Source organism: Microcaecilia unicolor, chromosome 5 (genome assembly GCF_901765095.1).
Source record: "Microcaecilia unicolor chromosome 5, aMicUni1.1, whole genome shotgun sequence".
Taxonomy (NCBI): domain Eukaryota; kingdom Metazoa; phylum Chordata; class Amphibia; order Gymnophiona; family Siphonopidae; genus Microcaecilia; species Microcaecilia unicolor.
Window position 1 is genome coordinate 81,508,743 of NC_044035.1, and position 25,574 is coordinate 81,534,316.

General features: G+C 41.9%; 1 protein-coding gene across 1 annotated transcript in view; it reads right to left on the reverse strand.

Annotated features, from left to right (window-relative positions):
- The window catches only part of TNKS2 (tankyrase 2), a 163,499-nt gene that overhangs the window by 35,500 nt on the left and 102,425 nt on the right, over nt 1–25,574 (reverse strand). The window contains exons 16-19 of the mRNA XM_030203045.1: nt 23,172–23,391; nt 19,374–19,483; nt 10,286–10,474; nt 3,001–3,253 (exon numbers count right to left, since the gene is read on the reverse strand). Of these exons, the coding sequence (XP_030058905.1) occupies nt 3,001–3,253; nt 10,286–10,474; nt 19,374–19,483; nt 23,172–23,391 (772 nt within the window). The remainder of the gene's footprint in view (nt 1–3,000; nt 3,254–10,285; nt 10,475–19,373; nt 19,484–23,171; nt 23,392–25,574) is intronic.

Sequence of the window (25,574 nt, forward strand, 5' to 3'; positions counted from 1 at the left end):
TGCTTGTCCTGGGATTGGTAGCATGGAATGTTGCCACAATTTGGGTTTCTGCCAGGTACTTGTGACCTGGCTTCGCCACTGTTGGAAACAAGATACTGGGCTAGATGGACCATTGGTCGACCTAGTATGGCTACTCTTACGTTATGTTCTAAGGAAGGAGGGATGGACTCTTGGCTAGGATTACCGTATTTGTGAATACAAAAAAAAAAGAAATTAAAATGGTTGCTACCTTTGCTTAAGAAATAATTAATTGTAGCAAATCTGTAAATGGCTTTTAGTTAATGAACATACATCGAACAGTGACTGACTTACAGTACAGCAGTAGACAATCTTTTTTGCAAAACTTCCAGATTTGAGTTTGACCGAGTCTGAGTCCAAACATACTTATCAGAAGAGTGGATATCCCTCAACAACTTTGGCTGACTTCTAAGATATATGTGAAAGTCTTTGCATGACATACGTTTAAAGTTGTACTGCATGAACAAAATTCCTTTGACAGATTCAACCAGCAGGGAAACAGACAGGTCAGTAATGCCTCCCTTTCTCTTTAGCACTCCCATGTGTCTAGACTGACTAATAGGCCAGAGATGGTTTCTCTTATTATATAGGTTGGTATGTTGGTCATAGGCACATAAAAGAAAAAGAGAATTATTTTCCTAAAAATTAAAAAACCTGGACGGCATATCTGAAGAGGATGCATAGTAACCTGCCTATGGCACGCTTCTCCCCCAACCTCCCTTTCTTGTAGGTCTCTGAGAGAGCACTATCAGCCCACCCAGCAAGCTCAAGCCTGCGGGCTGAAGCTCAGGGCAAGGATACTGTGAACCTTCCTGGCTCAGTAAGCAGCATGGTCCAAACCCCCAATAGCTATGGCTCACAGATAAGTCCAGAGAACACAGATAATGGACTGTGGACCATTGGGGGGGGGGGGGAGGGGAGGGGGTCAGGCCTTCCTTCTTACAAACTTACTGCACCAGCCCAACCTCACTATTTCCTGAAAACATAGACATACTGAAGGGTTCCAGCCTGCTTCAGTCCTTATACCACTGATGTCACTGGGAAAAGTTCAGTATTTCTACCTCCATTTTCTGGTTCGGAGACCCAACCCACTGGTCTGGACTAGTCTAGTAGGATAAAAGTATTTGACTCTACCAGAAAAGGTAGCTGCTAATAGCACCTACGATGCAAAAACACTGATAAACCTAGATTTTTTTGTACCCTGGAATGACATCTAATAAGCTGGGAAATAAACCTTACCTTCACATTTTATAACACCTGCAAATAAGAGCCCTAATTATAGACTAGGCAACCGAATCAGACCTAAAAACAGTAAGACATTATTTTTCTGTCATCCACTAATTGGCACATCAAGTATGCCCTACTTTCCTTGTCTACTCTGCCAAGGAGAAAAAGCAGGTCAGTAAAAAACACAATCTAAACTCCTGGGTTCCATCCCATTATTTTACCTATAATACACTAATATGGCTACCTAAATTTCAGTATAGTTATAAACAATTTTTTGTATGCATCACATCACAAAATATAATCTATATATATAAAAGACAACCCCAACGTTCTGAAGCCTCCACGGAAGTTGATATCCGGTGTGCCCTAGAGAGTCTGCACCGCCCTCGCGTCAAAACGTCATGACGTCGAGGGCGGAGCTATGACACTCGAGGGCCGAAACGGCACACAGCGAACAAGGCAAGTAGCTTCGAGGGACGGAGGGAGGGGGCCCCTTGCTAGCGCCCGTTTCATTCCGCTCAGAAACGTGCATTTTTTCCTAGTCTTTAATAATTATAATCTTCAATTATTCTACCTATGAGACCACACAGTAACTAGAGAGAGAGAGAGCGAGCGATACATCATTCAGTTTGCCCAGTTATTCTTGTATATGCTGCTAAGGATATGTCCCAGCAGCACTCATAGCAGCTTAAACTATAGGATATCACTTCTTATCTAAATTTATGCTGCCTTCCTCTTTGGTTCTCCACAGCCTTAGGTAGACGATCATACAAAGTTTCAGTATGTAGCCCACAACTCAATAGCCACTCTTCTCCCTTGTGTATCACCATGCTTTCTAAAAAGCTAAACATTATAAAAATTAAAAAGGCCGAAACCTGAAAATCAGGTCATCCTGGACACTACCAATCTGCCTGCATTAACCTGGTTATTTTTGGAGAGTTATAGTCTGATGATTCCAGGTCATTTATCCCAGGACCTGTCTCTTGCTTTCTTATAGCAGAACAGCAGACCAACAAATGTAGAAAATAATGGCAAGGACTTTAGTTCAACTTTGCCATTATTTTCTACCTTTGTTGGTCTGCTATGCTTGCATCACAGATCTTCTTGCCTCTCTTGTGCTTCTTATTTTCTTATGATAGCTCTCCTTGCCTCTGCTCTCAAGGGAATAAAAAGTTAACTGCTTTTAGTAATGCTACCTTCCAAACCTGTTCCTACCACTCCCTTCTCTAGCTATCCCAAATGTTCAAATTCTGCGACAGTACTGTTTTCACCACCCTCTGCTGGCAGCTTATTCCAGGCATCCTCTAAACTTTTTTTTTTTTTTGTTACATTTGTACCCTGCGCTTTTCCACTCATGGCAGGCTCAATGCGGTGGGCAATGGAGGGTTAAGTGACTTGCCCAGAGTCACAAGGAGCTGCCTGTGGCGGGAATCAAACTCAGTTCCTCAGTTCCCCAGGACCAAAGTCCACCACCCTAACCACTAGGCCACTCCTCCACACCCTCCCGCCATCATATTACCTCTCATCTTTCCTATAGCAAGTACATTTTAAGCCTGCTAAACCTCTCTTTGGTGTCTGTCTTGTACAACCTGTATTATTTTAGTAGCCCATCTCAGAACTGCTCTCATTTCAATGCCTTTATGAAGAGGTGTAACATCCAGAACCACACACCACTCTCAGGTGTGATCTCAGTAATAATCTATTCTTCATGGGTTGCAATAAGACATATGAGAACAATAAAGGAAGCATTTCTACCTTCTTCTTTTTTCTCTAGGCCCATAGCCACCTCCATTCCAGTTGCACTCAGTGAAGAGAGTTCAGAGAAGCTCCCCGACAGGTTGTCGAGGCTGCTGGCAGCAGAAAGGCTGGATGGGCTGGATGGAACAGAGGACAGAGGAGGAGCTGTAGCTCCTACTGTTTGAGATACATTGATCACCTGAGGTTTATAACACGATGGCAGTGCAATGGGAGGCATGGCTGCTGCCAGCAGTGCACGAACATCATCTGCCTAAAAATGATATAATAAAAGGTCTGAGCTTTTAAAGGAAGTTCAATTATTAAACATATGATCAATTAAATAGCATTTACCTAATCTGAAATTAAAAAAAAAAAACAAAATCACACAGGACACAAGGAGCTCAATATTCAAAGCAACTTAAGCAGACAGGAGAGGCTCCAGCCCACTAAAATCACTCCTGGCCTCCCATCCACTGATATTCAGCGGCATTTACCTGGACAGTGCCACTGAATATCGGCTCTCGCTAGCCATTAAAAAAATGGGCAGGTCAGAGCAGTGGTGCAAGTGGCAGCATTGGGATGGGTCAGCAGTTACGTGACTGTTGGCACCCACATAGCTAAGCGAGTGAATTTAAGACAGCTTAAAAGCTGCCCTAAATTCAGCCAGGTAGTTATAGGGGCCATGGCTGAATATTGGATAGGACCTGCATAAAAAAAAAAAAATTTCCCTGTGCTCCTCCAGATTCCCCCCCCCCCACTTCCCCCTTGCAAGTGTAGTCCCTCCCACCCACCCCCACTCCCGTCTCAGGATAGGCCCTCCTCCCCAAGTCTATCTGAAGTCTCTGGTGGTCCAGTGGAGCAAAGGGAGCAGCATGGAGGAGATCTGGAGAAGGTCCTGGCTGATATTCAACCACGGACCACTTAACTGTTTTATGTGGGCCCTGGCTGAATATTGGCTGGGACCCACATAAGCTCCGGCGGTCAGTACCAGTGCAATTAGTCCCAGATATTCAGATGCCTGCACATAGTCCACCAACTGAATAGTGGCTGCAAGATTTATAGTAAAGGTTATTAGAAAATATTTTATCTTACAGAAAATAAATGCCAATAGGTTAGGAAAAAAAATACAAAACAATTAAGTCTGCAAAAAATTGAGTTTTCTCACTGACTGTTTATGTTGTCTGAGGAGTAATTTTGTTTATATTGGTTATAAATATGCATCCCACATTTCCACCTAAGGCTGACTGATTTCTAGCTTTATACTTCTTGTTCTTCCAACGTTTTCCCAAAATCATATGCTAACTTCAATGAACATGCCCTGCACTCATTGGATTGTAAGAGCCATTGCCTTCTGTTTGAAGAAGACTAAAGACTTTAGGCAGTCCACACAGCTTTTTCTTTCTCTCCCCCCCCCCCCCCCCCCCCCCCCCCCCCCCCGGAAGCATGGGATCGTTGTATTGATGAGCATTCTTTTTTTAATTTAAACTTTATTGAAAAAAATCTAGCACATTAGTATTTCCTTATTGCCGCCTATGAAACAAGTGGAGACAAGGACTGTATCAGAATTTAAGAAAGCATGGAACAAACATATGGGATCTCTTAGGAAAAGGAGGCAAGTGGTTAGTGAGGATGGGCAGACTGGATGAGCCATTCGGTCCTTATCTGCAATCATGTTTCCATGTTTCTAGTTATCTTTTGGAATTCCTGACAGGTCAGGAGTGATACAGTTCATGGAAATATAATTCCTATATTCCCCCCAATTGCCTGCTCTTCCCTTACCCTAAAGGCATAAAACTTTAATAAAATTGTTAATAAAAATGCAAAAAGAGAGTAAGGGACACAGGAGGGCAGTCTAGAGGCAGCTGCAGCCCAGAGGATGTTTGGCAATTACAGCAGAAACCTCTCTTCCCTATGAGTTCAGAAGCAGGTGAGCAGTGGGAGAGTGTGCCAGGTCAGTCTTGTTGTAATGGTGCCTATGGAAATTGGCAGGTTAGTTCTACAGCTGGAGAATGCAGCACCCCTGGGAAATGTGACCATCTTGGATTTGGGTCATGACTCTCCCACACTCCCAGTTGGTCCTTAAATACCAGAACCAGTGCCAGAAAAGAAGGAAATGGGGGTTGGGGTTCTCTGCGCTGTCCAAATAAGCAGTTTCTGGCCTGTTGGGGTGGAGTGGAAGGTTGGAAGCATCCACCTCACTCTCCAGAGAGCCTTGGGGACCCTGCAACTTTCAGCATCGCAGGGAAGCCACAGCCAGGAAGTCCCTCTCCCTGCCCTGGTTTGTTATCCAGTGGCCCGCCCCACCATTGTCCACGGAAGAGCACTAGGCTGCCTCGGATAAGAACAAGGACTCCAATAGGCCTCTATATGGAGAAGGGTGGGCTTTCTCTGGGAAAGATAAGCAAATCTTATTTGGCTGTTTCATTAGTAGGTGCTCTCTTCCTTTACTGTGCAGGCGATAACCACACTTGTGCATGTTGGGAGTCCTTGGTGGAAGAAGCATCAGAGATCCCATAATGGAGGGCATTCAGAAGCCCTCCAGAGCCTTTCCCCTCCATATGGCACTCCACAAGATGATTCTTGTAGAATGTGATGCTCCTGAGGTACTGCTGAAGGGGTGTAAGGTGATGGGATGGGCTTATCCCTCTCCTATTTTGTCTCCCTTGCACAGATGCCTTGATCACCAATGACCTGGAAGATGACTAGCCTGGTCGAAGGTGACTTAGCCCTCAAGAACAGGAAGCTCAAGTTGCTGTTGTAGCAGGCTTTTTCTCTCTCTGCACTGGGCATTCAGGAAGTGGTGCGTAGGGATTAGGTGACCTACATCTTGCTGTATTGGATTCAACTGCTGCTGGAGAGACCAAAAGTGGCCTGACTGGAATCTGGCACAGCTATCCTTGCAGACATCCTTTATGATAGATTTAACAAGGGTAAGTTTGCAGTTCATTGTTTTAGTGGTGGTGGTGGCCCAGTGTAGGCTGTGGCATTGCAACTGGTTGGCAGATTTGGCTGTCAAGCGCCTGCTCTATGGAGAAGATCTTGAGAACCTGATTAAAGATCTGAGGGAGGCCATGCATAAACCCTTCCAGAGGGCAGATCTCATCTGTGTTCCAAAAGGGCATCAGGTCTATCTCATCTTAAGGATAGGAGGCATTACAAACCAGGGAAGCAGAACTCCAATTCTGCCATTAAGTTCCAGCCCTTTTGCAGTACTTGAAAGCTGGGGGTAGATAAGGGACACCTCAGGAGGAGTCCATGCCTTCTAAAGAAATTCAGCCCTCTACTTCCAGTGGGGTGTCATCATCACCACTTTTACCTGGAGAAAACCGTATGACATTGAACTAATGGGTACTTGACATGGTTCAGAATGAGTATGGCATTGAAGTTCACATCCCAAATTTCTGATGCCTTTATGACATTCTCCCTGGGGGTCAGCTAGAGTCACAGTAATGGTAGAGTCAATTTTTAAAAAGGTTAATGTTGCTGAGGGTCATTACATCATTACTGCTGGCAGAACAGGGTTCAGACAATCTATTTTGTGGCACCAAGAAAGGCAGAGCATTACAGTCTATGCTTGACCTAAAAAAAGGGGGGAGGGGTGTTAATGCTTCACTGTGTGTGTGCTCTTATTTCAGATAGAAACCCTATAATCACCTATCACGGCAGACAGGAGAGAGGAATTTTGACACCTCTGGACCTAAACAGAGGGGGTGGAGGAGGGGCCTAATGGTTAGTGTAGCAGGCATTGATCCTGGCAACCTGGGTTCGATTCCCACTGCAGCTCCCTGTTATCTTGGGCAAGTCATTTAAACCTCCATTGTCCCAGTTACAAAAACTCGATTCCCAGCTTGGTTGGGATGTTACCTTTTACTTAAAATTCCCATACAGATGCCTGGTGGTGTATCAAGGGGAATAAAGTACACCACCTTTGGTACACTGCAGTTGGAATTTATTTTTTTTCCAAGGTACAGTCGTTTTCTTTTTTTTCTTGCCATGACTGTTCAGAAGATTTGGGGATTTAATTTAAACATGAGTGGTAGAAGTTTAGACAACATAATTATTTTGTATTGTATTCTTATGTTTTATGTTGTTTTTCTCTTTCTTGTATAAAGGGAGTTTGAGTTAATTGCTAGTTTTTTTATTTTCCTTTGTTTGTTTTCCTGATTCTTATTGGAATGTGTAGATTTCAAAATCATAATTAAAAAGAATTACCCATTTCTCTTCTCAGTTTCCATAATGCATACATTCATGCCTGTGCTTTATGATTTGTACTAGGTGTGCTGTATTCAGTTTCTGTATCTCACAATCCAAAGGGCAATGTGTTCTCTTCTAATAGTTCATCAGGGCAGATTAACTCCATACTTCATGGCTTATCAAATAAAATTATTTTCTTGCTCTTCAACTAAGTTGTAGTCATCCTTTTTGACTTCAAATGCAACTTTCTTTTAGTCCCTTTATAGAGTAGCAGGAGTTAGATAACATCTTCTCTCTATATGTTCCACCTTCACTTACATCCTATGCTGTTTAAGATACTTTATTGTGTATTATGTGACACTGTATTCAGTATTATGTTCTATTTGGATATTTTCACTACTGTAATTGTCTATTGCCTTTATTGTACTCATTCTTGCTGTACAGTGCCTTGGGTGAATTTCTTCAAAAAGGTGGTACATAAATCCAAATAAATTAGATGCACAAGTGGATTATTCCCAAGCTCAGGTTGCTCCTACTTCAGAGAACTGTCCAACTGTTGAGGGCCACCTCAGGCCCAGATGCACTAAACTTTAACGACTCTTTTACAACCCTTTAACGAACAAGTTTTAAACCGTGACATGCATTAAAGGCCTTTTTCCGACGACGGTAGCAGCAAACGAAAACGGAATGCAGATGAGCAAATTGTGTAGAAACCCTACTGAAATGAGATGCATCAAAGTTTATCGCTTGCCCTAACGCTGGAAAACCACTGGAAAGCTAACGAGAGGTTGTACCTCTCATTAGGGCTGCCCGGCTTCCAAACATTAATGTAAAAAAAAAAAAAAAAAACGGGAGGGAGGGGGCAAAAACGCTCATCAGGAGCATCCTTTATGAGCGTCCTTGCCCCCCCCCCCCCCCCCCGCCCGAGGTCGCCGCTGCTCCCCGCTTCCCCTGCATTAAAATCACAAAACTATGGGCAGCCCCGGCTCCCCTCTCTCCCTTTCTTCTCCTTTAAAACGATGGCTCCCGCCATCCTCTGCCCCCGTGCCCCCCCCCCCCCCGCCCGAGGTCGCCACTGCTCCCCGCTTCCCCCTGCAGCATAAAAATCCAAACTTTAGCAGCCCCGGCACTCCTCCCTTCCTCTATTTCTCCCCAGCTCCGCCTCCCGCCATCCTCCGCCCCTTGCCCCACCCCCTCCGCCCACCCTGAGGTCGTCACCACCGCTCCCCTCCACCATACCAGGCCCGCGCAGCGCCTCTCACCTTTGTGTGAAGGCGCTGCACGGGCAAGAACACCTGGAGGCATATTTTCAAAGCACTTAGCCTTCCAAAGTTCCATAGGTTTCTATGGAACTTTGGAAGGCTAAGTGCTTTGAAAATATGCCTCCTGATCGCCGCCGAGTCTTCAGGACGTCTCTCCTTTCCTGACCTGGGCCCGCCCTTGTCTGACGTAAGTAACCTACGTAGGTTACTTACTTGCTCCTCCAGCTGTATAAGTTTTGCTCTCAGTCAGCTTCTAAGATCAGAATTACCACTAGCTACTGGAATCTATGGTGGTAACTTTGAATTTGGTACAATGAGCCCAAACGCACAAGGCCTCCTCCAGGGGTATGCAATTTCATTAGTCACCTCAGGACCAGGCCTTCAAGGTCCAGCTCCTAGCTGCAAACAAGAGGAGTCTGGTGTCATGGAGGGTTCCACTGAATTTCCTCAAATGGATGACCGAGTACACCACTTGGATGACAGTAACGATGAATATTCTTAATGGCTGAGACGTTCACTGCCAGGGTTAGGTAGCATAGGGTCTACAGTGCCAAAAGGACGTTTGTGGTCTATCAACAGTTTGGAGGCCAGGACTATCCCATCTCACACTAGCCACCTTTTTACCACTAAAGGAGGGGTGGTAGCTCATATCCTGTCAGGCAGTGCCAAAGTGGTGGCATATATCAAGAGGCAGAGAGACGTGGAGTGTGGGTAGTAGTGCAGGAGGAGAGTTTGCTGTTCCATTACATACAACTTGTATGCAATCTCAATGGCACATGATAGGCATGGAGAAATGTTCAGGTGTACTTTCCCAAAGAAGAGGGACAAAACTCCATGAGTAGAAGAGCAGCAAAAAACAAACAGTCTGTAGGGCAGCTACCTGGTAGTTCTTGATTTTTCATAAAGCATTAGGAATTGAATGTTCAGGCCAGAAAAGACTGTCTTTGGAAAGGCAGACCGCAAGGCAGCCTTAGCTTTCCCCTGCCCAGTATCCTAAAGTTTGATTATTTCCTATGCATCTGAACTGGTCTAGAAGGGTGATAAGGATCTAGAATGGTGCTACCCAAATCCAGGACCCTTCCAGAACGTCTTCGGCTGCATAAAATGGAACCTCTTGGCCTGTCAGTGTGTCTTATAATTAATCCAGTGTTTCTTTGTTGAGAAACTGAGTTTGTTAGTGTTATAGTAAGTTCCCCTCCCCCTAATGGTTTTAGATGAGACGTGTCCAGCAACTGTTTTATTCCTACAAGCTAGCAAGTTCCAGGGCTATACCACTCTTTATATTACAGGTGTCATCACCAGGAAAGCCATATTCTTTACCTTCATCTGCTTGATGGGCACCATATACCCCACATGTATGAACTGGTTTATCAGTATTCAAGGAAAGAAAATTAACACAGAAGACTAAGCTTATAAACCACCTTTCCTGGACAACCAAAGCAGTTTACAAGAAGCAAAATGAAATAACCTCCCCTTTTAGAAAACTGAAAAGTGGTTTTATAGACTATAATACAACCCCTTCCCCTCAAAATTTAATTTACAAAAAGTTCTTGCTAAGGCTTGACTTACAAAGCAAGTAGTGTAGTACTGCTAGCTTAATTCTCAGATGCTATGCTGTTTAACAAATATATACAAACATCAGTACTGCATCTACTCTAAAAGCATACTGTTTGTCAAAAATACAAAAGCCTCTAGATTAGCATTTAGCAGGAAGACAGTGATGTTAACAGAGATCCAAGAAGTGACAAGCATAAACAGTCAGACTGTGCAGATTATATTAATGTTTGTAACTGTATCATCTACAAAGACTGCTAAGCAGTGGATAAGAAAGTCCTAACTTTACTTACTGTAACTAGGTCTAATGATGTTTGTCCCTCCTGATTTTTCAGTGTAGGGTCAGCTCCATGCGCTAGCAGCAAGGCACAAAGTTGTGTCCTTCCTTTTTGGGCTGCTTCATGTAAGGGTGTAAAAGCCCATTTATCCGTGGCATTCACGCAGGCATTAAACTTTATTAGTAAAGCTGCAACATCTACATGCTACAAAATGAAAATATTCTATTAATGTTAACTCAATTAAAACAACTCAAATACTGTTACATTTCAAATCATAACCACCATTTATAACTAGGAAAAAGGGAAAGGGAAATGGGACCTGATATACCGCCTTTCTGTGGTATTTTGCAACTACATTCTAAGTGGTTTACATATATACACGTACTTATTTTGTACCTGGGGCAATGGAGGGTTAAGGACTATGCTGAGGAATGTGTTATGTCCTACAGCTAAGAAAGCAAATGAGACTGGAGAGTGCATATAAGCTACATCACTGTCCCAGCCCACAAAGAAATTCAAACAGCCATTACAACGAAATTTTAAAAGCCAAAAAGTCATCTGAATATACCACTTAGCATAGGAAGTATTTATTCATTTATTATACATATTAACAGCCTTTCCAAAACAGAGTTTTATCCAAGGTTAAAGTGTTTGTATTTTGTATTATATTATCTATAATGAACACACACAGAAAACACAATGTATGCAAACCAACATTATAATTCCATCATCTATTGCAGCATCATTTTAAGATTATATTCCCTAATTCCAATTCTAAGATTCTTCCAAATAACCACATAGTTCTGCTCCTGTCACAGTACAAGCAGTAATCTATTCCTCCCCATGAGGGCCACCACTGAAAAAGCTCTCTCATGACAAAGTGCCCTCTATCTCTTCCATTGGCAGTATTTTCAACAGCGCACCCGTCTTTGGAGAGTATTAGGGCAACGTCTTAAGCAGTAGGTATACAAGCTATATGCCTCATACAAAGAATAGGAGACAAAAGTAAAAGGAACAAAAAACAGGCGAGAACAAGTTGGGTCAAGAATCAGAAAAATCAAAGTGAAAAAAAAAAAAAAAAAAAGACATTTTGGTTGTGCAGGAAGAAATACGCAAATGTATTACAGCAAATTTGTTCACTAATGAGAATCTGAAAGACAAAATAGTATTAATTGTGTGGGAGAAAAAAAGTTTTAGAAATATTAACAAGTAGAAAAACCACACACACACCTAGTAGCAAAGTCACCATATGCATAACTTTATGAGCAGCCTTCTTGAAAGCAAAAAATTAGGCCGAATTAAAATATATATATATCCCTATATTTTCTTAGACAATTTGGAGCTTAAATTTGCTTGCTATCACTCTCCATAGACAGAAGGATCAATCAGATACACAGAGGGATGACGACATCCAACAGTACCAGGACAGAACAGCTCTCCCAAATCTCAGAACTACAGTAAGGTTCTGAGCATTCGTAGATATTCCTGCATGCAACAATCCTCTCCGTTTCTAATGTAGAGTCAGGGAAGCTATCAGCATTTTGTGGCAGATTACCAGCAAGCAACACTGCTTTCTGCAGCAGCAAGATTGAAGATGTCTTTCATAGAGCCATTCTCATTATCTCGTTACTGAAACTTGTTTTCGGATAATTGTAGGATATAAGAATGAATAAAAGCATCTTATTGATAAGCTATGAGGTATGAGTTAATATGCCCTGAGAACACATTGCCCTTCGGATTGTGAAATACAAAACCTGAATACAGCACACCTAATACAAGACGTGTTTAAATTAAATCCCCAAATCCCCATGGCAAGAAAAAAAAAAAAAAAAAAGCTTTCCAAATGCAATGTCCCAAAGGTGGTGTATTTTATTCCCTTTGATACACCACCACGTATATATATGGGAATTTTAAGTAAAAGGTTACATCCAAAAGCAAACATTCTGCTTTCAAATAAAGGAAGGCTTCACCGCATAATTGAGCTGACTGAGCAACGTTAGGGTAGATATGCATCTTCCACCCACAGAATACATCTTTCTTAAGAGTACAATTTAAAAATGATAGATACTTTCTTGCTCTTCAACTAAGTTGTAGTCATCCTTTTTTACTTCAAGTGCAACTTTCTTTTAGTCCCCTTACAGAGTAACAGGAGTTAGATAACATCATCTCTCTATATGTTCCACCTTCACTTACATCCTATGCTGTTTAAGATGCTTTATTGTGTATTATGTGACACTGTATTCCATATTATGGTCTTTTTGGATATTTTCACTGTTGTAATTGTCTATTCCTTTGTTGTTCTCATTCTTGCTGTACAGTGCCTTGGGTGAGTTTCTTCAAAAAGGCAGTAAATAAATCCAAATAAATTGGCTGCACCAGTGGTTTATTCCCAAGCTCAGGATTGCTCCTGCATCAGAGTATTGTCCTACTGTTGAGGACCAACTCAGTGATACGTTTATGCAAGAGCTGAACAGTTCAAATGGACAGACTGTTCATCACAACTTGACTGAAGGCTGGCCCAAGCAGTAACATGAAAGTATTCAGCAAGGAACAGGTACCTCCTTTGCAGATGCTCTCTAATGACACAGACTGAGAGCTATCATAGCGGCAGCAACCAATATGATTAGGTTTAAATATGTTTAAAAAAACAGAAGCTTAATGGTAACAGAACTGAATAGATGATGCTAATAGCCACAGGACTATCAGATGGCTGAAGTCAAAGGAGATGAAACATCTGTATAGACTGATGGACTCATGTAGTAAGCCACAGCTTGTTTACAGTACAGTGTGGACAGATGTTTTTCACATTGCTCCTTATAAGGCTTAGGATAAAAGACAGGCACTATCTCCTTATTAATATGGAAGGACAAGAACTTAGGTTGTGTCCTTAAGGCCACCTTACTGTGATGAAATTGAATGTACTCACTGATCCTTCTGATCAAGGTAACTAATACAAGAAAACCAGGGCTTTTTTGAGGGGGTACTGAGTACCGGCACCTTTTCCATTATCTGCTAAAATTGACCCATGGTCCCCAAGTTTTAATGGAAGAGCTCAGGCTCTACACACAAATTCTACTTTGTCATATATTCTGTGACTGGTTCAGGGGGTCTGGCTATTGTGGGGTGGGTCCCTCAGTGATTAAGCCATCCCTGAAGGGTGGCTTGGCATTTGAGTACCCGCACCTTTTTCACTAGAAAAAATGCACTGAAGAAAACTATCTTCCAAGACTGACACTTTAGATTTAAGTCATCAACTCAGTTATATAAGGAATAAAAGCACAACATTCAGACCCCACAAGACACTTTGTTTTTGAACTGGAAGATTAATATGAAAACCAACAATATGTGACTGGGAAAGTTTTGCACGTTAAAGGTAGGAGCTGCTACTATAGCAAATGGTGCAAGCATGGTAAGCTTTGTGCATTGGGCCCTCAGTCCATGACAGGGTGATAGATGTATACATTGAACAGTAGAGAGGTAAATTGGTGTTTTCACTGCTGGGAAAGTAGTATTCATGGAGATCCCTACTGTCAAAGATTGATTGCACTGCATTTCGATCCAACAATCACTCATCAGGTTGGAGGACTCTGCTGAGTCTGTCCACTAATTGATTTTGGGGTATATAGAGGGTCTGGATGGATGTGTGAATGAGAATTGCAGAATTCCATATTCACACTGCCTCTCAACAAAGTTAAGGGGATCCTACCATGAAGCAAGTTACTCACCAGTAGCAGCTGGTCTTCAAAGACAGCAGACCAAGTATTCTTACAGATGGGTGACGTCATCAGACGGAGCCCGGTGCAGACACCAACTAGCAAGATTAATGTGCAATTTTCTAGCAGCATCCCACTGCATATAGGTTGCTTCCCACCTGACAAGCATGGCCATTCAGTCATGTAAAATAGCTAAAGAACAAAACTTCAAAGGGTGGTGGGAGAATATGTGAGAATACTTTTTGTCTGCTGTCCTCAGAGAACATGTACTACAGGTGAGTAACTTCATTTTCTCTGAGGACAAGCAGGCTAGTTGTATTCTCATCAGGCTCGCCAAAAACAACAATGCTAAAATAAGGGCTCAAAACGTTGAGGCCTCAAATTCAACTAATCTGAAACTATTTACATACTAGTTGTGGAGGTGCAACCTGGAGCAGAAGAAAACTGGGCCTAGGAGAGTGGATTCTAGACAACAAACAAATTCTTCAGGACTGCCTGTCTAAACCAGTTGTCATGTCAGGTATCCTGTTCAAGGCAGTAATGAGATGTGAATGTGTGATAGATTACCACTTTACAGCTTTGCATATCTCAATGGAGGCCAACCTCAAGTGGGCTACCGACGTAGCCATGGGTCTGACATGACCCTCTAGAGTCAGCCCAGCCTGGGTGTAAGGGAAGGAGATACAATCTGTTAGGCAATTAGAAATTGTGCGTTTGCCGATGACTACCTCCATCTTGTTTGGGTCAAAAGAAACAAAAAGCTGGGTGAACAGAAGGCTAAGGCTCACTTGCAATCTAAAGTATGCAGTACACTTTCACCAGGATGGGCATGTGGTTTCAGGAAAAATGGTGGCAGAATGACTGACCGATTAAGATGGAACTCAGACAATTACCTTAGGTAGAAACTGAGGGTGCGTGTGGAGAACTACTCTGTTGTGGGAAACAGTGTAAGGTGGATGAGCTACTAGGGTCTGAAGCTCACTGACTCTGCAAGCTGAAGTGACCGCCACCAAAAACACAACTTTCTAGATCAATTACTTCAGATGACAGGAAACAGTTCAAAAGGAGCTTTCATCAGCTGCATTGAGCCTGCCATGAGTGGGAAAGCGCGGGGTACAAATGTAACAAAAATAAAAATAATAAGGTGAGAGCAACATTTAGATCCTATGACACAGTTGGAGGTTTGACAGGGAGTTTTGTCAATAACAAACCTCTAATGAAGCCAACAACTAGAAGCTGTAAAGAGAAGGGCTTATGTCCCACTGGTGATAAGCACTAATTGTACTTAGATGAACCCCTACAAAGCTGGTTTTCAAACCAGACTCAGAAAGGTGTAGGAGGTATTCAAGCAGTTTTTGTGAGGGGATCTAAGGTCTTGCCTTCATACCAGACAGTAAATCTCTTCCCCTTAAATGAGCAACACCTCATAGTGGAGGCTTTCCTGGAAGCCAATATGCGAGAGACACTCTCCGGCAAATCTAAGGATTCAAATTCTATGCTCTCAACATCCAAGTTATGAGGGACAGGGATTGGAAGTTGGGATCAGAATCTCTCATTCTGCTTGATGAAGGTTTGAAAATAGTCCAATTTCCATGGATCTTCGGAGGACAACGCTAGAAGAGGAGGAAACCAGACCTGCCTCAGCCAGTAAGGGGTGATTAGGATCACAGTTCCCTGGTTTTGCTTGTTTCAGCAAAGTCTTCTCTATGAGAGGTATCGGAGGATATGCATATAGAAGACCCCTTCCTCAATGTAGGAGAAAGGCATCCAAAGCTAGTCTGCCATGTGATCTGAGCCTGGAACAGAACTGGGGAACTTTGTTTGTTTGTTGAGATGAGTGGCATAATAATCAGAGGGAGATGCCCCCACTCTCAGAAGACCTTGTGGGCTAAGCTCACCTTTTTGATGATGCTTTTAACTCCTAACTCTTGCTCACTTGTTCAGAACCCTTATTTTATCATCCTCACTTTAATATTCCCTTATCTCTTGTTTGTCCTGATTGTCTGTCCTAATTAGATTGTAAGCTCTGTTGAGCAGGGACTGTCTCTTCATGTTCAAGTGTACAGCGCTGTGTACGTCTAGTAGCGCTATAGAAATAAGTAGTAGTAAGCCAATGTTGAGATACCACTCGTACGGCTGTAAAAACCTGCTCAGTCTGTCCGCCAGGCAGTTGTCCTTTCCTGATAGGTATGTGGTTTGGAGGACCATTCCTTGAAGAAGGGCCCACTGCCACATCTCCATTGCTTCCTGATACAAGGGTGGTTCCTGTACCCCCTTGCTTGTTCACATAGATCACTGCAACCTGGTTGCCAGGATATGACCTGCTTGCTGCTTCAGACCTGCAAGGTGAGTGCCAAGGTCTCTGCTCTCGTTTGTGGAAGAAAAGTCCGAGCCTGAAATGTATCAAGCAGATAACCTATGAACTCCAAACTGCTGAACCAGGAAAAAGTGGAACTTGGGGTAGTTTATGACAAACCCTAGCAACTCCAAAAGACGAATAGTTAGGCACATTGACTCTGTCGCTCCCTCTTGCGATGTGCTCTTGATCAGCCAATCGTCCAGATATGGAAACATATACTTCTAGTATGTACAAATACCCCACAATTACCATTACTTGGTGAATACCTTGGTAGCCAATGCGAGACCAAATAGCAGAACGCGATACTGGCAGTGGTGTTTCCCTATTCGAAATCTGAGACACTTCCTGTGACTGGAAAGTACTGAAATGTGGGTATAAGCATCCTTTAAGTCCAGAGAGCATAGCCAACCTTTTTCCTGAATCATGAGAAGGGTGCCCAAGGAAATCCTGAACTTTTCTGGTACAGGTAGATCTCTTACATCTTCTTCCGTAAAGACCGATGCAAAGAATTTATTCAATCTCTTCGCTATGGCCTTGTCCTCCCTGAGTGTCCCTTTTGCTCCTTCATGATCTAACGGTCCCTCGGTTTCTCTCACACGTTTTCTGCTTCTGAAGTACCTGAAAGTTATGAGTTTTTGTCTCTGTGGCAAACTTTTCTTCATATTCTCTTTTAGCCTTATCTATCAGTGCTTTGCATCTAGTTTGCCAGTGCTCGAGTTACTTCTTTTCTTCATTTGGAACCTTTTTCCATTCTTTTGGCTCTAATAGTCTCTTTCACGTCACCTTTTAACAATGTTGGCTGTTGATTGTTCTTCTTTCCACCTTTGTTCATACGTGGAATACATCTGGTCTGGGCTTCCATGATGGTATTTTTAAACAACATCTATGCCTGATTTAAAGTCCTAAACTTTGCGGCCAATCCTTTCAGCTTCTTTATAACCATTTTCCTCATTTTATCCTAGTTGCCCTTTCTAAAATTAAATGCTGCTACAATAGATTTTCTTAGTGATTTTAGTCCAGATATCAGCTCAAATTTGATCATGTTATGATCACTGTTTCTCAGCAGACCCAACACCATTACCTCTTGTACTATGCCCTGCATTCCACTAAGGACTAGATCTAAAATAGCTCTCCCTCTTGTCGGTTCTTGAGGGGCCCTTTTACTAAGGCACATAGGCGTCTACACGCGTCCAACACGCGTCAGTTTGGAACTACCATCCGGCTACCGTGTGCCCCGGGCGGTAATTACATAGTAACATAGTAGATGACGGCAGATAAAGACCTGTACCATTTTTTACGTGTGTCTGATATGCACGGCAGAAAATATTTTTTTTATTTTCTACCGCTTGGCACTAACTGGGCAGTAATCGGCAGGGTATGTGCTCTGACAATTACCACCCAGTTAACGCGCAAGACCTTACCGCTAAGTCAATGGGTGACAGTAAGGTCTCAGGCCCAAAATGTACGCTCGCTGATTTTTATTTTGCCACATGTCCATTTTCAGCAAAAAAAAAAAAAAAAAAAAAAAAAAGTCTTTTTTGCAGGTGTGCTAAAAAATGGACCTAAGTGCAGCGCAGGCCATTTTTCAGCGCACCTTAGGACCCCTGAACCAGTTGCTCCAAGAAGCAGTCATTTATTATGTCTAGGAATTTTACCTCCTTAGTGCTCCCTGATTTAACCTTTATCCAGTCAATACTGGGGTAACTGTATACTCCTTCCCTTCACACATAGAATGTCTGTTTCATGTAGAATGAACATATAGCGCAACCCCCCCTCCAATTTGATCCACTCGATCATTGCGATATAATTTGAAACATGATAACAGTGACCCATTGATTGTCCTCCTTCCACCAGGTCTCTGAGATGCCTATCATATCTACTTCTTCATTTAGTACTATATACTCCAACTTTCCCATCTTATTTTCTAAGGCTTCTAGAATTTGTGTGTAGACGCCTCAAATTATCTTATTTTCCTTGCATCTACAAGCTGCTTAGAAGTTGATGGGGATAATTTCATCCTTTAGTCTGTTCTCCCATTAAACACTCCTGGCTTTCTTTCACCATTATTGTAATCTCTCTATTGGGATTCCCTAAAGATTATGTTTCAATAATATCCTTCAAGGATACTCCACACCAAGCCATGCTTTCCCTTCCATTTTAGTTTAAAAGTTACTCTATTTCCTTTTTAAATGTCAGCGCCAGCAGCCATGTTCCATCCCTGTTAAGGTGGAGTCCATCCTTTCGGAACAGGCTCCCACTTCTCAGTGTGTTGCACATTTCCTAACAAATCCAAATCCCTCATCCCTGCACCATAGTCTCAAACACGCATTAAGACTTCAGAGCTCTGCCTGCCTCTCGAGTCCTGCACGTGGAACGGGAAAGCATTTCTGAAAAAGCAAACCTGGAGGATCTGGATTTCAGCTTTCTACCTGAAAGCCTAAATTTTGATGAAGAGAGGAAGAGGAGAAATGCTGGATGGAAGGATGGGGGGGTGGGAGAGAGATTTTCGAGGGAAGATACTGGATGAAAGGGAGAAGAGGATAGAGTTTGTGAAAGACTGGGGAATAAGATAAAGGGGGACTGGAAAGCCAGGTGGACAGTAAAAAGAGGGAAATTGAAGACTGGATGGTAAGAATTAATTAACTGTGGACAAAAAAGTAAATTGAAGAAAGCTAAATGGAAAAAGAGGATAGAGAAAATGACAGGCGTTTAAAAAAGATGGCGTTTTCCCCCAAATAGGGGGAAAACTTAACTCAAATACAAACCAGAGAGGTTTATACTCAAGTGTACATTCACTCCCCTACCCATCCTGTGCAAATAGCTGATCTAACATGTCCTTTATATCAAGTCCCATTTCCCCCCCCCCCCTTTTCCCTTTTGCACCAAAATTGTTACATCCAACTACATACCTAATCTAGAAGATGCAACTAATATTTATTAAAATAGCCTTGAATGACCACAGTGGTTAAGCACAATTTTAAAGCTGGATTATTCAAGAAAAAAAATAACTTAAGCAATTCTAGCAGCTTACCCCATAGGATGCTGCATTATGTAAAGGAATAAGGCCACCTTTGTCTTGTGCATTTACATCGGCTCCATGCTGCAACAGGTACTCTGCAACCTCCAAATTATTGTAACCAGCTATTTGAAAAAGAAAGAAAAGATTACTCTCACATAATTGAAATAAGTGATACATCTTAAAAGACAAAGAAGCCAGTTCCATTCAAAATATTTAGCACTAAAATAGTGGAAGAGAAAAAGAAAGATTCCTAGCATACATTAACACTTTCAGACTACAGAAACTAGATATGTAAACAAATCTCAAATGGACAAACTAAGATTAAGTGAAACAGCCTCCTTCCAAAGAGAGAACTTGTGAACGAAGGTTCCGATGCTCAAAAATAAACACGGGCACTAGAGGCCATTGGCATCGTACTAGACCTGAAACAGGTTAAGAAATGAGCGTGCAGACAAACAGCATATATAGCATGCTAATGTAGTCAAACTCATTTTGTATTTCTCCCCAATGCTCAGAAAACAGCCCCCCCCCCCCAAAAAAAAAAAAAAACTGACTTACCACTGCAAAAAAATAATGTCAGATTGGAACTGGTATTAGAGTGTTGAAAGACAGAATTTCTCATGATTCTTTCTGCAAAATCTGCCAGTCTTTATTGCTTTTGGAAGCAAAAAAAAGCCCATGCAAGCCCTTAAGCACTGGTTGTAAGAAACAGCAGACCTAAGTGAAAACACACACTGGCATCTATTTCCTGCATATAAATATAAGAATCCAAGCTAAAAAAAAAAAAAAAGTTATAAAAACACTTATATTTAGGCCGCATAAAACAGACGCCAATAAGTGCTTCACTTTCAGGTTTTATCAGGCACAAGTGCACAGGAGCTGAGCTTACTGCAGAACTCTCCTGCACATGCAGCAAAAGAATCCTCCTGCCAAACTACCTAGGGAGGAGTAGTCTAGTGGTTAGTGCAGCGGACTTTGATCCTGAGGAACTGGGTTCGATTCCCACTGCAGCTCCTTGTGACTCTGGGCAAGTCACTTAACCTTCCATTACCCCAGGTACAAATAAGTACCTGTATATACCATGTAAACCGCTCTGAATGTAGTCGCAAAAACCACAGAAAGGCGGTATATCAAGTCCCATTCTCTTTTCCTAAAGCTCAACATTATGAGTGCGCCTATATTTGCATCTCATTAGCGTTCAGCATTAGGGCATTGTTCTGCATTATTCCAGCGGTATTTTTACAGTGCTATTTGGAACAGCACTAGGTTTTGAGCATCAGGGCCTAAGAAAGGAAATTAACACTTAAGAACTAAATTTTTCCATTTTTTAGCTTTTGAAATCCTTCTTCAGGTAGGGCAAGGTTAAGTGTAGAATAGAGAAGGAGTAAGTATCACAAAAGACCTATGATTGCCCAACAGACATGCACAAATTGGGAGGACTGATTGGTCCTTTTCCACCAACATTTTACTTTCCTTGAATCATAACAGACCATTCCAAAAGCATGGGGTTTTGTCACTTTACTGGCAGATGGAAACAGAAAACCACAACCTTTCAATGAGCCACCAGCATGAGATTTAAAAGGTAATCCTCTATCTGCTTATAATCTTACCATGAAAAGCCACAGAGGAAAACACAAAGTAAGCAGCTCTTCAGATATCATTAAATGAAAGTCTCTAGTCCACTGGGCTCCTGTTCTTTCCAGTAGCTGAAGCATCTGTTGGCCCCGGAGTTCTTGTGAGTCATCAATAGATCCTTGTGGAGATTCCCTCACTGGTCTTATCAATCATCGAACAGATTCCACGACCTGCTTCCACTTTCCAGGGCGAGGAAGACGGCTTTTGCCATTGCAACGACTCCAGTTGCAAGTGAATAAAGGTTTACATAAGAACATAAGAGTAACCATACTGGGTCAGACCAATGGTCCATCTAGCCCAGTATCCTGTTTTCCAAACAGTGGCAAAGCCAGGTCACAAGTACCTGAGAGAAACCCAATTAGCAGCAACATTCCATGCTACCAATCCTGGGGCAAGCAGTTGCTTCCCCATGTCTGTCTCAATAGCAGACTATGGACTTTTCCTCCAGGAATCTGTTCAAACCTTTTTTAAACCCAGATTTGCTAATCGCTATTACTACACCCTCCGGCAATGAGTTCCAGAGATTAAATATTCGTTGAGTGAAAAAAAATATTTCCTCCTATTTGTTTAAAAGTATTTCCATAGAACTTTGAGTGTCCCCTAGTCTTTGTACTTTTGGAATGAGAAAAATTGCATTACTTCTACTCGTTCTACACTACTCAGGATTTTGTACACCTCAATCATATCGCCCCTCATTCATCTCTTTTCCAAGCTGAAGAGCCCAAACCTCCTTCGCCTTTCCTCATACGAGAGGAGTTCCATCCCCTTTATCATTTTGGTCACTCTTCTTTGAACCTTTTCTAATTCTGCTATATCTGTTTTGAGATACGGCGACCAGAACTGAATGCAATACTCAAAGTGTGGACGCACCATGAAGCAATAGAAAGGCATTATAGTATTTTCAGTCTTATTCACCATCCCTTTCCTAATAATTCCAAGCTTCCTGTTTGCTTTTTTGGCCGCCGCCACACATTGAGTAGAAGATTTCAGCGTAATACCTACACCACCATCTAGATCTTTTTCTTGAGTGCTGACCCCCAAGGTGGACCCTTGCATTAGGTAACTATAATTTGGATTATTCTTTCCAATCTTTATCACCTTGCATTTGTCCACATTAAATTTTATCTGCCATTTGGAAGCCCATTCTTCAAATATCCTAAGGTCTCCCTGCAATATTTCACAGTCCACACATGTTTTAACAAACTTGAATAGTTTTGTATCATCTGCAAATTTAATCACCTCACTCGTCATTCCAATTTTCATATCATTTATAAATATGTTAAATAGCACCAGCCCCAATACAGATCCCTGTTTGTTTTTTTTAAGCTAACAGTTGCCTCTTAGCAAATTCCATGCGGCAAAGAGCCCAAAAGGACAAATGGTAAGCGCAGGCAAGACTAAATCCTGCTCATTGCCCTTGCTTAATTAGGGTTCTGCTCTACCAGTGGAGGGTCCAGAGACCACTATCCAGGAGCCTATCAGTACCAGCTCTACCAAAACGGACCTCATGGGCTAGAACTCTAAAGCTGGACCAGAAAGCTAATCAACCAGGGGTCAATCTAAGAACTACTGCCATAGGAACCTGTTCTACCAGGGGAAGCAGACCGAATACCATTGGCCTGGAAGCACAACGGTTCTTCTCATCTATGCCACTACTACATTGTAGAAGTATAGTTCCTGAAAAGTTGCAGTCTTGTTTTCATCTGCAAAGTTGCATAAACTCACACATCTGGACTGATCCAGTAGAAGGAAGCCAAAATACAAAACCGCTGGACTAGAAGACTTTAACCAAAAATAGGAAACAAAATTCTAACAAAATGAGATTTCTCCCAGTTCCTCCCACCCAAAGTTCAAACTGAAATACGGCTTCCCAAACCTGCCCTGAAACCCCACACAGCCAGATGTGTTTTCAGGAGACCCATAATGAACATATGAGACAAGTTTAAGGAGATAGTGCACAAATATTTATATCATTCATGTTTGCTGTGCATATCCTAAAAACCTTACAGACTGGTGCTATCAGGAAATGTTTGGAAAGCAATGAACTAAAAATTTCTAGATATAAACCACATAGGTGGTTTCAAAATTATGATAGTAAAATAAAATATCCCAACATATAAGCTTAGTGCACATCTGCAAGAAATCCTGATATTTTGATTGTTTCCAACCACTGACCTGCTAAATGCAATGGTGTTGAATGCCTGCCTTGTGTATCTCTACAATTAACATTATCGGGTGAACAAAGCTTCTTCACACGGGCCACACAACCCTTTTTGGCAGCATCTAGCAAAGCAGCATCTCCCCTCAGTAGATCTTGAATATCTGTATCCCCATCTTTAACCAAGTCCAAAGGGGTATTGCCATCTCTGTTCTTCTTTGTGGGGTCTGCACCATGCTGTGTACAAAGAGAGACCAAAACAAGAGAATGAGTACATAGCATTTCCTTTTAAGAATCAAAAATGTACAACTTAAAGAATAAATTAGAATAGTTTATCGTCAAGGTGGTCTGTTCAACTTGCATGCAATCTTGTAATCAGATTAAATGATTTAGAGACAACTCAGTGTCAATAAAATAACCTAACACAAGCTTATTACTTTACCATTAGGCCACCTGGTTCAGCATTTGGTAGCATTCTGCAGCCCTCTACTTCATCTGCCTGAAACTGCTCCCAGACTATTACTTGCCCCCCCCCCCCCCCCAACGGTGACATCACCGTGGTAAGCATGGTGACATAAGGAGGAACTCGGCTCCTTTGTGTGCTCCTTCATGCAGACTGATGGTGTCCTGAAGACTGAGAACAATTTTTTTTTTTTAAATTGTGCTAGAGATGATTTTGATTGTGTACTTGAAAGGTGTTTTAATAGTCTTTATTTGCATTTCAAATATGCCCCAGAAATGGAAGAAAGACCATATTCAAGTATATAATATCACATTCATGGTGGGTTAATTATGAATTGGTAATGAGCATGACTATTGGGCAGACTGGACCGTTCAGGTTTTTATCTGATGTTACTTACTATGTTACTATTAATCCTCTCTGCTCCCGGGCTTATGCACAGACCTCAGCTCTGACACAGGCACAAGCATCAGAAGTCACCTGACCTACTGGCGAGTGCATGTGGCAACCTCTCAGCACAGTGCCAGTGAATCCGAGACAAGTTTTACATGTGTGCACCAGTGTGTTCCAAGTTCCAGTTTCTGTTCCTTCCTTGCCTGCAGTGATGCAGCTCGAACCCAGAGATTGAGAGGGCCGACCGGAATTTTTTTCACACACCATTAAATTCTTGCAGGGACAGGTTACATTCTTAATGGGATGGGTAAGATTCCTGTCTCCGTGCAACTCTAGTCACAAGTACATAGCATACCAGCTGAAAAAAAGCAGCCCTAAGTTACCCCCTAAGGTTGGTTCTACAGGAGTAAAAGCACCTTTTTTCCTAGAAAAAAAAAAGCACTGTTACACTCAGCTTTGAAAGTGGAACAGAATGCAACTGCATGAATGATTACCTGGTGTGTCCAGGTTGAGCACTGTTACTGTGATATGAGTGGGAGTTCCCAATTGGTAAGCAGCCAATAGATTTATATATATTTTTTCCATTCATATAAGTTAAGATTGTTTATAAATGATATTGACTAACTTTAGATTTTTGTAGATACTTGGGGTTTGGTTAGTTTAGGAGAGAGTGCCCACATACAGTATTTGTTTTGGTTTATTTTGTAGTTATTTCCTCCTGATGAAGACTGTTGAAACTCAGCTTGGGTTGAGGGAACTGAACATTGGGATTTGTTGAAACTGGTACTTCTTAAAAGAAATTGATTTGGTGAAAATCCTGGACTGAGTTTGGACCCAAGCCGTTTAACAGCTTGTTATTGCTCACCTCTGTAGCACTCTGGCTAAAGAAAACGGACTCTTCAAATAAGTACAGTAATCGTGCGACTGAGTTGTTTTCTATTGTTTTTCACAGTTTTTCTTTTTGGGACTTAAAAAAACTCTGTGAATTGCTCTTTTGGGTCTTGCTATAGCGTTGTGTCATCATCTGTTCATTGTGCTTATTTTGAATAATCCAGGAACATATTTATTTTCTATATATATGAGCCAGCTAGATCACTTTATTCCAATACAGAGTGACAACTCTATTTGGGCTGTATTTATGAGAACGGAAGCAGTACGATGATGGTTCTCCACTCGGCCAGTCACTATTCATATGACTGACAGCTGAACTGAGCACTTCTTTAATCTTCAATATTAATATTTTGCTTATATTTAGTTTGTTTGATTACTTCAATTTTTTTTTTTTGTATTTTTATATACCTTATTTCTAAGTGTCCAGGTCTGAACATATTTCCCCTGTCCTTGCTGAAGCACACTGGTTGTCTGTTGCTTGGCACATTAAGTTTAAAGACTTTGCTTTTGGTTTACAGGTCGCTAGTGTATGAATTGCCTTCGTTGCCTGCTGCCATGCTGAAGGGATATCGTTCTCTCAGAACGCTCTGCTGATAGATGTCTTGACAATATATCTTTTAAATGTATCTGTTTAGAGAACTGGATCCCAAACTTTTTCATGCAAAGGACTGCACAG